The sequence below is a fragment of the Nesoenas mayeri genome (genome assembly GCF_963082525.1).
Source record: "Nesoenas mayeri genome assembly, chromosome: Z".
Lineage (NCBI taxonomy): Eukaryota > Metazoa > Chordata > Aves > Columbiformes > Columbidae > Nesoenas > Nesoenas mayeri.
The window spans coordinates 65,193,116-65,209,907 of NC_137542.1; the positions used below are offsets into that span (position 1 = coordinate 65,193,116).

General features: G+C 40.4%; 1 protein-coding gene across 1 annotated transcript in view; it reads right to left on the reverse strand.

The window, feature by feature from the left end:
• PGM5 (phosphoglucomutase 5) overlaps positions 1–16,792 on the reverse strand; it is a gene marked incomplete at both ends in the record, with an annotated part of 69,571 nt that overhangs the window by 13,832 nt on the left and 38,947 nt on the right. Inside the window, 3 exons of the mRNA XM_080362791.1 lie at positions 3,727–3,910; positions 4,910–5,045; positions 15,675–15,790. Of these exons, the coding sequence (XP_080218917.1) occupies positions 3,727–3,910; positions 4,910–5,045; positions 15,675–15,790 (436 nt within the window). The remainder of the gene's footprint in view (positions 1–3,726; positions 3,911–4,909; positions 5,046–15,674; positions 15,791–16,792) is intronic.

A 16,792-nucleotide genomic window follows, 5' to 3' on the forward strand; every position in this document is an offset into this window, starting at 1 on the left:
GTATACAGACACATGACTAGCAGCTCACTGTACTATTTCTGAGATTATTATTTTCTTCATTTTACATTTCTCAGGGACACACAACTGACAGTATTACACGTGTGCAGTGACAGCTAATATTTGTTTGTAAGACCAGGATTCCAGCCATACAGCTGAAAATACTCTGTAAAAGGGAATTACAGAGACACAGTGGCTGTACTGCTTAAAACCAATAATCCTTAGTGCCAGGGAGAAATCACCTGCTTGGGAAACAATGGCATTTAGAGCTGGACTGTCAAATCAGACCTTAAAGTCAAGATATTTGCACCTGGAGATTTCGTTTAACTCATTTTTCAGAGAGCCCAGCAGCAAAAAAAAAAAAAAAAAGACTTTTGACTCTCCCTTGGAAACTGTGATTTAAGTACTAGCAAAGCTTTTCACTCAGAAAAGCCACAAAAATAAAATAAGAGTGATTAAATTTGTATATCCTCACTGTTTTCTGGAAATACCTAAAAGCTGTGAGTTACAAACATTTGTTGAAGGCAAAAAAACCCAGCCAAAAACACTGTTACCAAACAAATACGAAAAAGAATTGCCTGGAAAATAACCTGTGACTCCACATCTTTTGTAAAGACACAACTCAACTGTTTTTCACCACTTGTTACAGAATACCCAGTCTAACATACAAAAGTTTTCCTTTTTGGTGTTTTTGAGTTTTTGGGGCCAGCAAGGTCAAAGGAAGCTGGTGAAGTTGCAAGCAGCCTATTAACTGTTTGTCATGATGACATTCTTTTACCTGACGTAAAGGTCATTGATTTAAAGCCATGTTTTTGCTCTTTATTATATAGAAGGTGTCAGCTCCATGAAACATAAAATTTTGTATGCAGAACTTGTAAAACGACATACAAGGAAAAGAATAAAGAGTAACACACAGAAAAGCACACAGGACAGAATAACTTCCTGTTTTATGAAAACAGGACACTTTATTTGTCACTAGCAAGAATAATGTTTTCTTATGGGAACAGATAATTTTTTCCTGGGAGGAAGCAGATGAAAAGATTCAGTACAGCTCCCACACTGAACATCTGCTGATATTTATTTTAGGCAAATTGGGCCCGCTTAATGGATTTTAATGAACTGTGTGAAAACTATGAAACAAAATTATGTTCCATGGTTAACCCCCTGACTTTGAAGCTGATGTGACAGAGATGGAGATTCACAGGGATTTCTGTCTTTTACACTACAAACCAGGTAAACAGCCTACTAATGTATTAGTATCTGTGAAGCACTGAGAAAACTGAACCTACTACACATTGTACTACATAGTTTGCTTTCCAGTAGTTTGGGTTTTTTTTCAGTTAGCACTTTCATAATTAAATGAATAATAATAAATTAGCATAATATGGTAGCATGAACAAGAGTAAGCAGCAAACTTAGAGCAAAATATCTTAGGATTTTGAAACCATTATAAAAGCATAATGGCGAGGAGTAACACTAGTAGAAAATCTAGTCTAGCAGCAATATATCAGACACAGAGACATATACAAAAATTAGAAGCATGTAAAATGGCTATACTCTTACTTCAAAATACTGTGATTACCACAATTTTCACTTGTTCCTCTACTGGACCTTTGAGTGTCTTCTAGGCACAGCAGGCCACACTCACTACTCTGACAGGAAATACTTTATTGCTGATACATGATTGAAATATCATTCTGCACACAGAGGGATTTTTGCTTTATCTCTGGAGAGTTATCTGAAGTAACTTTTTTTCCAGCTTTTCCAATGCCTGTTTCCTGCCTCTCACTCAAACTGAAATGCAAAAAACCCAAGATTACATGCAGACTCCTTTGCAGCTCAAATCTAATGAGACAACAAGAAAACATTAATAAAATTCTAATCTCAAAGCGGCAGCTTTATTCTGTGAATCTCAGAATGTAAAACCCTTCATTAAAGAGCTGAAAGTTAACCATTATAATGGGCAATGCATACTTCTCATCCTACTAATTCAAGTTTCACACAAAAATACAACTGATCCTGTTTCAGGATCCTCAGGAGCAGCACTGTTATATGCTCATGTGCACAAAAGATAACACAACCGGACTTAAAAAATGAAAACAGTTTTCAGGACCAGCAGAACATTTAATTTAATTTTATGCCTTATTACTGAACAATATTAATGGGTTTAAACAGTCAGAATGGATTGGAAGATAGAGTCAGGGCATACTGTTCGCAGTGCTGTGTTTGTTTTCTGTCTATTAACACTGATCAATTATCTTACGGCCAGCTTCTCATTCATGCAACATAGTGCAGTTACACTGAATATAAATCTCCCTCTCCTGCCTACTGGGGAACAAAACTTCGAACAGGTTCCCAAAAACATAGTTGGAAAATCTGCATGAAGCTCATGACAGTCAGAAAGCAACATCTGCATTTGCACCAAGAGGAAGCTACCCAAGGAAAATGGCAGCAGTAGACTTGTTTCATTTGCATGGATTAATGTCCTCTCATTTTGTTGTGCTTGGAGAATTCCTTTGAGGCTGCAGGCACATGGACCTAGAAATGTGTCCTTGCCAAAAGATGAACTGGTTGAACTGTATGCTCAATAAATACATGCTTCTCCCTAAGAAAAGATATACTTTCTGGTTTTATGGGCTCACTTTGAGTCCATCTGAAAACAGCCCAAGTCATGTTACTCTTGTCTGTGTTACATGGTGATATGATTAGCAATTATATTCCAATTTAGGACAAGGGGTTTGGATTAAAATCAAGGGAAAGAAAAGTGCACTGAAAATTCACAAGCTGTTTTTTAAAAGTACAAGGGCCACAGGTCTGCTATGCCTGTAATTTTCCAGTGGGCTTAGATAAGACAATATCCTCGTATCTTGTTTCGGCAGTAATATGCACAAAGAGAGTAGCTCAGTGGCAGGTGGGCTACTCATATTATCTGGGTGCAATGATGAATGGAAACTATAAAGACTCTGAGCAGAATGGCATGACAATGGTTCTAATGGCTTGTAATAACATTTGCTAGGGTCTGGTCAGGTCAAGTAATTTATAAACCAGAGAAACGAGGACAATAAAAACAAACAGCATAAAATCAGAACGCATTTTAATATGAGTCAGCTCATATTCAAGATGTTTGAATATATATTTATACCTGGAAAAAGTACATGGTTAGTTTTGAGCACATCATGAACTTCAAAACACTGGCGGCTTGGTTTGAACTGCAGTTCTTGATAGTACAGAGTCTCATCAAGGACAGAGACCAGAAGGAACACAGAACTGGTCATTTGGGCTAGAGAAGTCAAATGTGCCCACATATGGTACAATCCACTAAAGTCTTCTGCATGTTATTGTCTATAACAGATAATATGCCTTAATTATGCAAAGCCTGTGGGTTACCAAAAACAAAAAAAAATTAACTTTTTCTGTAATGTAAAGTAAGTGGAGACTTCAGAACAGAAAATAGAAAAAGGAAAGACTGCCTTTCTACACGACATTTTACATTGTTCAGGAAAGGGAACCGTCCCTGTGTGTGCATTGCTGTCAACAAGGACTAAAACAGAGGTAGATTATGTTATCCAGACCCAGCTAACCTTAAGTAGGAAATGTGGTATCTATCAGAGAAAAGAAAACACCATGCTATAAATAAATGGAGAGGCTTGCCAGCGAACATTACAAACATCACTGCTAGAGACAACATGACGGTTGCAAAACTTTGTTACTCCATCACTACAGCCATACCTGTCTTTTGGTCACAGTGCCATCCACAGGATCTATGTACTCAAAGCTGTCTGTTCTTTCCACACTGTAGATATTGTTACCCACTGCAAACTGCTGATGGCTGAAGGATTTGTCAGTGATCAAAGCTTCCAGGTCTCTCATTATGAAATATGCTGTTCTGGGTTCCAGTGCTTCGTAATCAAACCTTGCACATATTAAAAAAAAAAAAAAAAAAGAAAAAAGTAGAATGAAGAAGTAAGCCCCCTACAACTGAGAAAACAGTTCAGCTTTCACAGAACTCAATATACTTTCAATTAGCAATTTACTGCTTAGCTCAAAAATTAGAGGTAGACCACTGAAGTACTGATAGCAAATTAAACCAGCACATCCGTGCAAGTCCTGTGCAATCTGACCAGTGTGTGTGTGCACCACAGTTCTGCACTGGCCACCTGACTCTGAGTCAACAGCAATCATACAGAAAATACACAGTTTCTAAAGTAGCATAGTAAACATCATCAATACACAGCTAGCTTTCCAAGACTAAGGACACAATCAGTGCAGTGCGTAATAGCTGAGTGAAATAGAGAAAGCTGCCACAAATTGTGGGGAACAGCTGTGTGTGGGAGACTTTATGGATATGTAAAGTCCTCTGGATTATGTCTATGCTGAGAGAAAGAGAGAGGCAGGAGCTAAGGTGTAAAAGACAAGTTAGAAGTCACTCTTTAGAGACCTTAATAAAAATAAGTAAATGTTTTCCTCTTTGGAGTTCTCCTGAATTAAAAGCAGGTGTAGATCCAGTTGTCACTAAAACACTGTCAAACAGAAGCACATAGAGAAACAAATGCAGGAGTAAATCTTGCTGAGATTGATTTTTTTTCCAGCACCATGTAACGAGCTATGCCTACAAATTCCACACATAAATAATCCAAATCCTTTGCCATTCGATATCAGAAAATTCAATTACTCATGTACTAGAAATGATATATACACACTGCTCCTTCAGAAAGTAAATAATTTCTGCTGCCACCTACTCAAGAGAAAAAAACTGCCTACAGAACAGTGGCAATCTGTGGCAGATATTCATTCTGTGGACACAGCAAATGCACACCTAAATGCAGCTGAGCACAGCTAAACAAGTCATGGTTGTAGCAGAATTGTCCTATCAACTGCATAAGTTCCTATGCCTTTTCCTCATTTTTCTCACCTGCAGTAGTAGTGCCGCCCGAATTTTGCCCAGTGATCCCTGACAATCTCTTCCACACTCTGCCTTCGAGCTGCTAGGATTGAAAGCCAAACTAGCACAGCCCATAGTCCATCCTTCTCCCGAAGGTGATCAGACCCTAAAGAGACATATATAAAGCACATTATTTGGTATCACTGCAAATCAGAAAACAAGGTAAAGGGGCTGGGCAAATGCCTCATTTAACTTTGTATGTCACATAACAGTAACTGACAGTACCAACCTCAGCAACTCTGATATCTTTCAGATGGACAATCAGAACTAATGTTTGAAACGTTATTTATTTATATATGACAAAGTCTATACTCCTAAGGTTAAATAAAAAGATTTCAATAGAATACTTGAATAGAAATGGCAGTACTTTAATAGAAATGAGAGTTGCAACAATTTTAGTCATGATTCCTGCTCACTAGCACACAGGGTGTTTTCACACCTCTGGTACTGTTTCCCAGAGCTGGGCTAGATACGCAAAACCCTGGCCACGAACCAGAATGTTCTGAGTTATGTGAGTCAAGTTCAACAGCATCTCCTTATCTCTGCAGATGTTCATCTTTCAAGCTGCAGAGAAACAGTTTCACCATTCCATGAAAAATGAAGGTTTCCAGAATGTTCACGACCTACCATAAGGACAAAAAACAAGAGCCTGAAAAAATTATTCTGGAAAACAAAACAAACACAACCAGAAAATAGTACTTTTTCCCCTTTCTGTATTTCTCCATTCCTCTCAGTGGTAAAGACTTTTGGGTGCTCAGATCTAAATACCTTCCTGGGTTTATATTTATGAAGAGAAAAACTGATCCAACAATGGAGACTAAGAACTATTTTGGAATACCCCACAGGATTTAGTACATACTCTCAGATACAGGAGACACAAGTTCAAGTTTACCATCTGAACTCAAAAGAGCAGACTTGATCTTGTACTTCCAATGTCCTAAGCAAAGATGCCAACTTGGATAACAGCCTGCTCTGCAATAGACCTGTAACATAGCTTAACCAGAAATATTTCTACTGAGCTAAACTCTGCCTGTTAAAACTGAGCCCTACTTTTGGCTGGCATAGAGTTAATTTTCCTCCTGATAGCTGGTACAATGCTGTGGTTTGGATTCCAGAAAAATGTTGATAACATGTCTTAGTTGTGGCTAAGCAGTCAAGGACTTTTCAGCTTGTCACAGTGGCCTGCCAGCGAGAAGGTGGCCAGTGCACAAAAGGCTGGGAGGAGACATGGCCAGGACAGCGGACGCCAACTGACCAAAGGGATATTCCATAGCATATGGTGTCATGTTTAATTTGTAAAGCTGGGGGAAGAAGAAGGAAGTGGGGGACACTTGGACTGATGTGGTTTATCTTCCCAAGTCACTGTTATGTGTGATGAACCCCTGCTGTCCCGGAGATGGCTGAACATCACCAGCCAGTGAATAAATTCCTTGTTTTGCTTTGATTGTGTGCGTGGCTTTTGCTTTATGTATTAAACTGGCTTTATCCCAAGCTAAGACTTTTCTCACTTTTACTCTTTCAGTTCTCTCCCCCATCCCACTTGCGGGGAGTGAGTGAATGGCTGTGTGAGGCCTAGTTGCTGGCTGGGTTTAAACCATGACAAACTGGAATATGTCAATCAGCAAAACGTTTCAATGAAATCAGTATTTTTCCAGCAAAAGTCTGTTTCATGGGAAAGTTCTTGCTTATCTCAGCAAGTGTTCTCTCCTTTTGGATAACTTAGAACAAGCTTTTGTGGCAATATGTATCTAACCCAGATTACCAAAAAAAATCACAAAGAAGCATGCCACAGAGTAAAATCCAAGATACCTGACACTCAGTAGATGCTGATGACAGATACATAAGCTAAGAGACTCAAGAAACTTGAAGAGACATCAAACATGTCACCATTGTTGACAAAATAAGACTCGATTTGGTTGAAATTTCTTTTATTTCCTTATTTTCTGCCTAGCCACATGTTATTGAAACCCTGAATACAAAGCAAGTGCAACAATTCATAAGGTTTTTTTCCTGTCAGTCAGGGAGGCAAACACTTTAACTATTTGTGCCCTTAGAAGATAATTAGCAAAATCCTCCAGAGAGGAAGCTAAAAAGTCTTAGGTTGAAAACCTGTTTTATGAAATATCTTCCTTCTTCCAACACACAAATCCTATGGCAGCAAGAATGCTTTGCAGTGCCATGGTTTTACATAATAGCCTGCAAGGTCTACACAGCCATCTGTCTGAACAGCCATATTTTGCTACTGACAGAGGACGTGGTTCCCATAATATAAACTGATGCACTGATGCTGTTTATCCTGTGAGAAACTGTCAACAAAATATTAAAGACATATAAGGAAAACAGTAAGATGCACAGAGAGTCACCACAATTCCTGGAGTTCAGTATGGATATCCATCTTTTCGTCACTGCTGCTGCCTTGGACTTGCAGTCCCTTGTCTTGGGAGAGAGATACAGTCACAGCAGCATTTGCTACTTGCTCACATTTGCTAAGAGCCCACTGTGCTGGCCTGCCGCAGCTCTGTCTGCCACTTATACTTCTTGTGTTACGTCCAACCCTGGGAGTGTGGACCTCCAACACTATGAATCTAACATTAAGCAAATTAGCTACCACAGAGTTAACTAAATGCAAATTACTATTTTGGCACAATATGCCAGTTGTATAGGAATGAATACTGAAGATTTGTGAACAGGAAAAAGCCTTACATGAAGATTAAGTTTGTGTCTATGACCTAGGTAATGCAGAAGAAAAGGACATAAAATACTGTAGGTGGATTTAAGAGCTGAGAGATAGTAATGTTCCTTTGCATCTGCAAAGTAGCTGTCATTATAGTAAGAATACCTTGTTTCTGACACTTGTCATCTGCCTTGACTTGTAATCTGCAAGCTCTCTGCAACAAGCTAAGTCTCCTACTACAGTTCCTGGGGGTATGGGCTGGTCCTCCAGGAGCAGCTGCAGGAAGAGCAACAGCTCACTCTGTTCCCTGCTTGAGTCCCGGTGCTGCCAAAGCACAGAGTGTCAACTAATCAGAAAATGAAGGGCAGGGTTATTTATGAGCTATCACAGCTTTGCAAATAGCTTCAGATAAAAATGGAAAACAAATGTCCCTCCACAGGAAGTCAGCCCTTCGGACAATCAGGCCTTCACCTTTTCTACTGCGCTGTTGTGATAACGCTCCAGAGCAGCTGAAGGATGCCTTCCACAGAAACACCAGCAATAAAGCCTATGAATAAAGTCAGCTTTGCTCGTAGGCCAAGCAGATGGTAGGGTCACAATCACTGCTATCACAGACTAAGCATCTGTTCGCAGATGACAGCGCTGGTGCAGATTTCTGCCACGGCCACCAAATGAGAGCTCTAGAACAGAGCTGTCACTTCCCACCAGCGTCCATCACTCCCCTGGTAGCAGCAGCAGAAGTTGTTAGGTCACAACAGGGGCTGGGGGCTCCCTGGGGACCAGGAGCAGTAGGGGCTCCCGGTGTCCATCCTGGGCCTGTCCCAGAGTATTGTTTACTGCTACAGGAGCAGGCAGGTGGGTGAGCACCGGGACCACCTCAGCCCCCACGCCCGGGCGTCAGGCACCTCCCTGGGGAAGTGGCTGGGCTGGGGCTGGCCAGGAGGTGGGCCTGTGGGTATGCCTGGCTTAGGAGGCCCATGGCAGGGCAGGGCTGTGGGGAGCTGGAGACCAGCCCTGCTGTGGCATCGTTGGAGCAGGAGCTGATGGCCCCACGTCGTGAAAATGGAGTCCCGGACCCTGGGCAGGGTGAGGGAGTCCTGGGGTGGGGGTGGGCAGAGCCCTGGAAACAGCAAGATCCCCCCATCATGACTGTTCCTCTCCTTCTTAACCTGTCTGCCTCTCCTTTCAGCCATTTTCACTTACCACTGAAAAACTCAGTTTCACCTAAAAAGTGATACTATCAGCAACTTGAACTGTTGAAGTGACTCAACAGACACACCAGGGAGAAGCAGACAGGGTTTTGAGCTAAGCACTTCAGCAATGTTACAATGTAAACTATCATTTATTATCCTTTTGCTGTAACACTCTGCAGACCGCAAGGCATCAAATCGTACAGTGAAAGGCACAGAACTGAATCAGCAAAATGGTCTGTACTTCATGACAACTGGGCAGTTGTCTGAAATGAACACCAAAGGAGAGATGCATTTTGGTTTAAAACACACTTTGAGTATGTTTCTTTGAACAAAAATGGTCCAGTGAAACACGGACAGAAGAATTTTTGGAAGGGCCTCTGTTGTGCTCTGAGCCTTGTTCTGGCATGACTGAAGCTCATGTATCTCTATGAAGATGGATGAGTGTATGCACGTATCATTCTTTTGATCCATTTAGCAGCTTTGGCAAGTGCTGTGTCCTTGTGTGCCCTTCATGGGCACAGGCAGATTGTTGCTTCTCTGGAAGGCGAAAGCATTACAAGGAAGTAATCTAGAGGAAAAAGTCTGGATGGAAAAGCTGGAAACAACCCAATTGTTCCAGGATCAAAAATCGATGATTAAAAATGTGAGTATAGGGACAATTAATCCTGTGTGCACAAGAAGTGTCTCAAATCATTATTCTTAATAGGACAAAAATTAACAACTGAGATTTCTCAGAACCTGTTTATCCCACTTCTTTCATTTCACCAGCATATCCATCAACTGGGCTACCTTACGCACATATATATTGCACTATTTATTGCCTGCCTTTCTTTTAGCAAATTAAAACTCATTACCACAATTCTGTTCATCAGCTCTGGTTTTCACCTCCCGTACCTTTGCTGGTGGCTTTGCTCTCCCTCGCTCATTGCTACTGCCCAGCTCAAACGGCAGAACCTCTCGGGAGGGAGCTCATTCTGCTGCTCCGGTTCCACCACCAGCATTCTCCTTCACTTTGCAGACGCCACATCTGCTGCTGCAGGTCTGCAGAGGCAGAGCTGCCCTGTGCTAAAAGGATCCAGTAAAAGCTGCCTCGCAAGTACCTATCGCTGAGATTGTCATACTAACAGTCCTACAGGCTTGCTGAGGGCTCTCAGCAATCTCAGTAAGTTTTAATTGCAACATCCAAGGCATTAATGAATTCCAGCCTCTGTTTAAGGAGCTGAAGCAGAAAGAGGCAAAAGAACAGTGGAGTCAACAAACATTCTTCTGATTATCCCATTATATTTGATTTGCCATCAGTAAGGGAAGTTATAATAATGGCAGCTACTTAATTGCAGCCTATTTTTACCTTAATTTGTCACATATTTCTCTATACAACAGTAGCAAAAGTTATTTTTTACTACTGCAACAGCCAATTGCTATGGCCTGACTCAGAGTAAACAATCTGGGAAAACCTTTCAGAGCATGTTCCCATTCATAAAGGAGTACTCAGCTTAAACAGGTTTAAACTGAAGTTAGCTCTGCCTAGTGTATTGCATTCTGTAAATGTGATTTTAAAACAAAAATCTGACTGCAGTGAGTGTACAAACCCACAGTAAATCATTTTGTTTGAACCATGCTCTTTCAGTCTTACAAATTTATCACCCAGCGATCTGAAACTTGATGATATTTTAGGCAAATGGAGACTTAGGGGCAGCCTGATCTGTTCCTTTATTGAAGTTAATGAGATTATTTTAGATTTGTGTTACTGTAACAGGTACCACCAAATAACTCTTTCAAGGCTTTCATTCATTTCAGCAGCAGCACATCTTTATATTTTCCACTAGTTTTTCTTCTACATAATCTTGCAGGAGAAGATGGCTAGAGTTAATAGCATCTGGAAATCTGGAGATGAAGCATGCAAATTTATGAAAGATGTATCAATTACTGAAGTGTTTTAAACTGCATAAAGATAAATCAGCCACAGAACTCTTCTAATCCTGATTAATAATTTGCTGATGAAATTTAGAAACAAATTGCCGCTGCTGACGCCCTTCTCTGAACTGTGTCCTGGACATTAGTCATAGAATCAGAAAGCTACTAACCTCATCTGACAAGCTCCCCACACTGCTACAAAAATGGAAGAAGTTTTTAAAGCATTGGTTGAGCTCCAAGATCAGCTGCCAGAAAACAAGTTTGGGAAACACAGCCCTATGGGATGTTTTCAAAATCTTTTGTCCTTTTATAGCAGAAAACTTGCTTTTATTTACTTGCCAGGGCAAAATCCCTTACGTTATAAAACCAAGGCTCTGTATTATTTGGAAATTCCAGCTGGGCTGGATTACCTGGGTACACAAGCAGTTGGTCTTCAGTGCTGCTCAGATGGTGTGGTAACAGAATGTGGATCGGTAAAACCCCTTTCTCCTGCACAGAACAGCAAGTTTCCAACTCTGATCAGCTATATGGTAAATTTCTTTAAATATTACATGCTGAAAGCTAAAGAAACGTCAAGCTGAAGTTCCCTAAATAGATACGATTGAGGGGAAAGCTGTAAAGTTGATTCAAATGCCCTATACTGGCAGAAACTTGTGAGGGTCATGCAGCTTGGGACATTACTAAAAGATTTGCAATAAGGTAAATATTTATGGCTAAAACCAGCTCACATCGCTAAAGTATTGGTCATCTACAGAACAGACTGCATTTTACAAATAAGCCTCCTGGAATATAATATATTTTCAGACAGCTGCACTGAATTGAAAGATGATAAGGAAACTGAGGCAGGCAGAAAAACAAACTTTGAGCATCACAGTCCTTGCGTAATTGCCCTGTAGACACTGTCATGATTCATTTACACAGCAACTACATATGCACTGAGGAATTTAAACCCAGTGCTCAGGTTGTCTGGATACCCATAGGATTGAATCTTGGAGGGTTCAGCTCAGCCTTTAGATGGTATTGGCTTAAACAGGAGGTCAGGAGGCTTTCCACATTGAAGTGCTGCAGGTCCAACAAAGCTCATCTGACCAGAAGTTACCAGGATACACAGATTAAACATTGCTGCAGAGCAGCTCTCCCTGCTGCCCACCTGTCCTGGTTTTGTTAAAAACAAATTTCTCTTTTAGTGAATTTGCCTGTCAGCTAAAGCCTTCATATTAACTGCATTTTCCTGGAGATCCAGACACATGTTTTGGTAAACCTAGCAATGGAATGCAAACTTATTGATAAGCATGGATGGACATCTCGCGAGAGGGGCAACGAGAAACCGGTGACCAAGAAACTGACCAACTGTGTATAACATTCCATTCACGTGAATACTTCATATAAAAGTGGGAGATCATGAGGATCTCATCCCTTTTCCTTTTCCCTTTTCCTCATGGCTGACATTAGGAGAAGACTTTGCTAGTCGTCCCTGCGAACTGAGGCCCAGTGAGAGACTGAATCCAGCTCCGGTTGGCTGCAGAGTCCAATCCAGGACTTTGGGTGCCCGCTCTGCAGTTGCTGAGACTTTCAAGATTGGTTTTGTATATTTTCTATTATTTTCTCTATTCTTATTAGTAGCATTAGTAAAACATCTTTAATTTTTCCAACTCTCTTCTCTCTGTCCTTCTTTTCCTCCTGATCGCCTGTCCTTAGTGGGAAGGGGGAGAGGGAGGGGCAAGAGGGGGAAGTGGTGGGAAGAGGAGGTTAAGAATACATCTGCCATGGTTTGATTGTCACCCCGCAATCTAAACCCTCAACACCACCAATACGTTGTTCAAGCACCCTTAGGATTCACAAGAGATGGAATTTAACAGGAATCCAAAGAATTAATGATAGCATAGGAAAACCAGATTCAGACAGTAACATAGAGAGTGGCAGGAATACAGAGGCTGGCCTGAGGTCAGGAGGCAGGAGCTGCAAAATCAGGAGAGAGGCTACAGTACAAAATGCAATTGTTTTAGGGCCCTACAGAAGGATACAAGAGAAGGAAAAATGTCATGTGTAAGAACAGAGAGAAGTTAGAGGAATTATTAGGTTGGTGCAAAAGGAACTGCGAGTTTTGCATTGTTGAAATTTGCTCTTTGATATTGGAATATATTCTTAAATAAATGTGGTTACTTTACACATCATTTTAATGCACTTTTCTGGCTTTATGGGGTTCTGCTACTGACTTATAACTTGTTCTTTATTTTCTGTTTATTTTAGATTACAGACATTATGTTAGACACAAAGCAAATTTGAACAATTTTCTTTGTTAAGTTCAAAATGGGTCATAAGGCAGCAGAGACAACTCTTAACATCAACAACCCATTTGGCCCAGGATCTGTTGATGAATATACAGTGCAGTGGTGGTGCAAAAAGTTTCACAAAGGAGACAAGAGCCCTGAAGATCAGGAGTGAAGTGGCCGGGTATCAGAAGCTTACAACGACCAATGGAGACTAATCATTGAAGCTGATCCTCTTACAACTACATGAGAAGTTGCCAAAGAACTCAATATCAAGTGTTCTACAGTCATTTGGCATTTGAAGCAAACTGGAAAGGTGAAAATGCTCAATAAGTGGGTGCCTCATGAGCTGAACAAAAATTTTAAAAATTGTCTTTTTGAAATGTCAGCGTCTCTTACTCTACACAATGACAACAAACCACTTCTCAATCGGATTGTGACATGTGACAATAAGTGGATTTTATATGACAACTGGTGATGAGCAGCTCAGTGGGTGGACCGAGAAGAACCTCCAAAGCACTTCCCAAAGCCAACCAGGCACCAAGAATAGATCATGGTCACTGTTTGGTGGTCTGCTGCCGCTCTGATCCACTGCAGCTTTCTGAATCCCGGCAAAACCATTCCATCTGAGCATCTGCTCAGCAAACCGATGAGATGGACTGAAAGCTGCAATGCCAGCAGCCAGCACTGGTCAACAGAAAGGGCCAGATTCTTCTCCATGACGATGCCCAAGCGCACGTCACGCAACCAACACTTAAAAAGTTAAACAAATTGGGCTACAAAGTTTTCCCTCATCCGCCATATTCACCTGACATGTCGCCAACCGACTGCCACTTCTTGAAGCACCTTGACAACTTTTTGCAGGGAAAACATTTCCATGACCCGCAGGATGCAGAAAAAGGTTTCCAAGAGTTCGTCAAATCTCAAGGCACAGATTTTTATGCCCCAGGAATTAACAAACTTATTTCTCATTGGCAAAAATGTGTTGACTGTAACGGTTCCTATTTTGATTAATAAAGATGTGTTTGAGCCTAGTTATAACGATTTAAAATTCACAGTCCAAAACCACCATTATTTTTGCACCAACCTAATATGAAGCCACCAAACATTCTTCCCTTCTGCCTGAGGCAGAAAGCATCTGCAAGACTCATACTCAACATCACCAGAGGAAGATGGTTTAGGAGCCTTAATTCTCCATTAGAAACAGGCCTGAGGCAGTGGTTTGTCACAGCATATGGCACACAGAGGTCACCCCTGCTTGCTTTACATACCTCTACAGATAAAACTCCATGCACTAGGAGATGTTGCACTCTGTGTATTAAGGTACCCAGATGTCCTTCAACCTACGGGAACTCACCATCAAACTCCTACAAACTCCTTCCAGTCAAAAACCACACTTCCTTTTCTCAAGCATCATGATGAAGGCAAGAGTTTTTTCCAAATAATTTGGGTGCTAATGAGGTTAAACCAATGTCTCAAGACCCACCCAAGTTTTATGGAAATATCTGGGTTTGGATTAGCAGAAGGAATTTTACAAATGCACATCCAAAGAAATCTAACACATTTTTGGTTCTTCCATCATAGTCCACTCAGATAGTTACAGAAAGGTTAATGACAGGCTAACACATAAAGCAGTATGTCTGTGGCTTAAAGGTACCGTCATTTTTTAAAAAAAGCAGCATTCTGTGCTAAATAACCTCAACCAACAAACTTAAAACTAGACTTAATCAAAGCAAAATGAAATTTGTAACCAGGTTTCACTGGATGATAAACTATTGTCTATGAAAAGCTATAGCAAACTAATTATACACCAAAATAAAGAACTCCATGGAATTCACATCAAAATACAGTATAAATTATTCACCAGGCAAATGGTTAAGCTATTCTGATATGTGCTGATTCAAAAGCACTTGTAATATAACCTCAATAATAAACAAAAAGAAGAAAGAATCCAGGAAGGAAACAAAAGAAACACTGTGAAATTTATTCAGTTTTTGTCATAAACCAAACCCACATTGTGCAGATTTGCAGACTACATCTTTTAATAGTTTGTTCTTATGCTTCCTGTCAGTACTGAATTCATGAGTGCTCAAATTTGTGTTTCATTCTGCATTCTACTCATTGACTGTTTCTTGGGATGGATAAGGGAGAAATAGGGAAATCACAGACGCTGACACACAACTGAACTTCTTCTAATGAAGAGTAATTCTGATGTTCCAAAAAGGAAAGCCTGCAACAGGTCTGTTTGACATACCATTAGACATACCAGTCCTCATACTTCGTACACTGAATCACATTAGGAAAAACCATGTGGTCTTTCCATACAGGCGAAATCCCTCCAAATGCTCCTGAAGTCTGTGAAAAGACTCTTGCAGTGGAACCAGTGAGACCTTTCTGCATCATATTCAATTCAGAAGAGAGTGTCAGGCACCTCCAAAAGCTGTCCGAGCAGTAAGAAACCGGCCTCTGGGTTCTGACTGTCTATGTTCCACACTTTTCATACCACAAGGTAATGGACTCTAGAGTTGCAAGAAGAACCTTAAGATGTGAACAACTGACAGTTCTCTGTTTCAGCACAAGAGTGAGTTAATTTGCTGATTCTTTTGGCTTTGACTTGAGGCACTCAGGAAAATTAAAAGTTGCCATTAAAAGTCTGTGGAAACTTTTTATTATGTATTACTTACCAGTGCCAAAGCTTTCCTCTCCACAAAGTGAGCAACGTCCAGAATCCATGAGATTGGAAAAATATCTCCATCCTGCTGGTGTTTCATACACAGGAACCTTCATTACTTTCGCCACTCTGGAAAAGACACAGTAAAACATGACATGATTGAGACAGTCCTTTTTTTATATATGGTCTGAGATCAGCTAAGGAATATTCTAGGTCTCGCTACATCTGACAGCTGAACAGATCAACAGCAGTATTCAAAACTAATCCTTTTTTCAGAACCTGACTTCAACCAGAACCCACTAAATGTGGTATTTTGGAAAATGTAGGACCTCAGCCCAATAGGTTTTACCAGTATCTTTCTCTTGTTACTTATGAAGAAACACACAGTTTTCTTATATTTTAATGAAAGTTAAAGCATCAAGTTGAAGTACCTTCCTTTAAAAACCCAAGCGGCCAACACTGATACGCTTGAAAGATACTTTTGCTTCTGTTCATATGTTCAAAGCCAAGACAATTCAGGAATGTTTCCATCATGCAGCGTCTCCCCTAAAAAGCTTTCCCAGTCTCAACCTGAGTCTGAACTTACTTTCCCTGTCTCCTCTGATGCACCTATATGAAATAATCCCAAACAGCTGGCTTATCTGCTAGTATTTTCAAGAACTAAAATAAACCACCATATAAGCTGGATGTGCTTTCTCTTCCCCAGATTGCCCACTGGTCATTTTTCCTATTATAAACTATAAAGAAAAAATCCTTTCTTGGACCGAAAAATGAGAAAGAAGAAGAAACGAAGAAAGAAAAAAAAAAAAACAAACTACAAATTCTCGAAGGAAGCCACTACTAAGTGGATTTATGCATAATGAATACTACCATTCTTCTGGTTTCTAATTATATTTGTTTGTTTTCATGGTGTGGCTAGGATTTTCAGAGCAAACTGGTTTTTTTTCAATGTGAAAAATAAGACTTGAAATATAGTTGAGCAATCTGACTAAAAAAGGACCTTCTGATCTCCCTAGAGCTGCTGCAACAACAATCACACCTGACAAACACTTCCTAAATTCCACTTCCACAGAAGAATACTTTATATAAGACAATTCACATAATTTTGACATCAATCATGCCCAGGCAAAG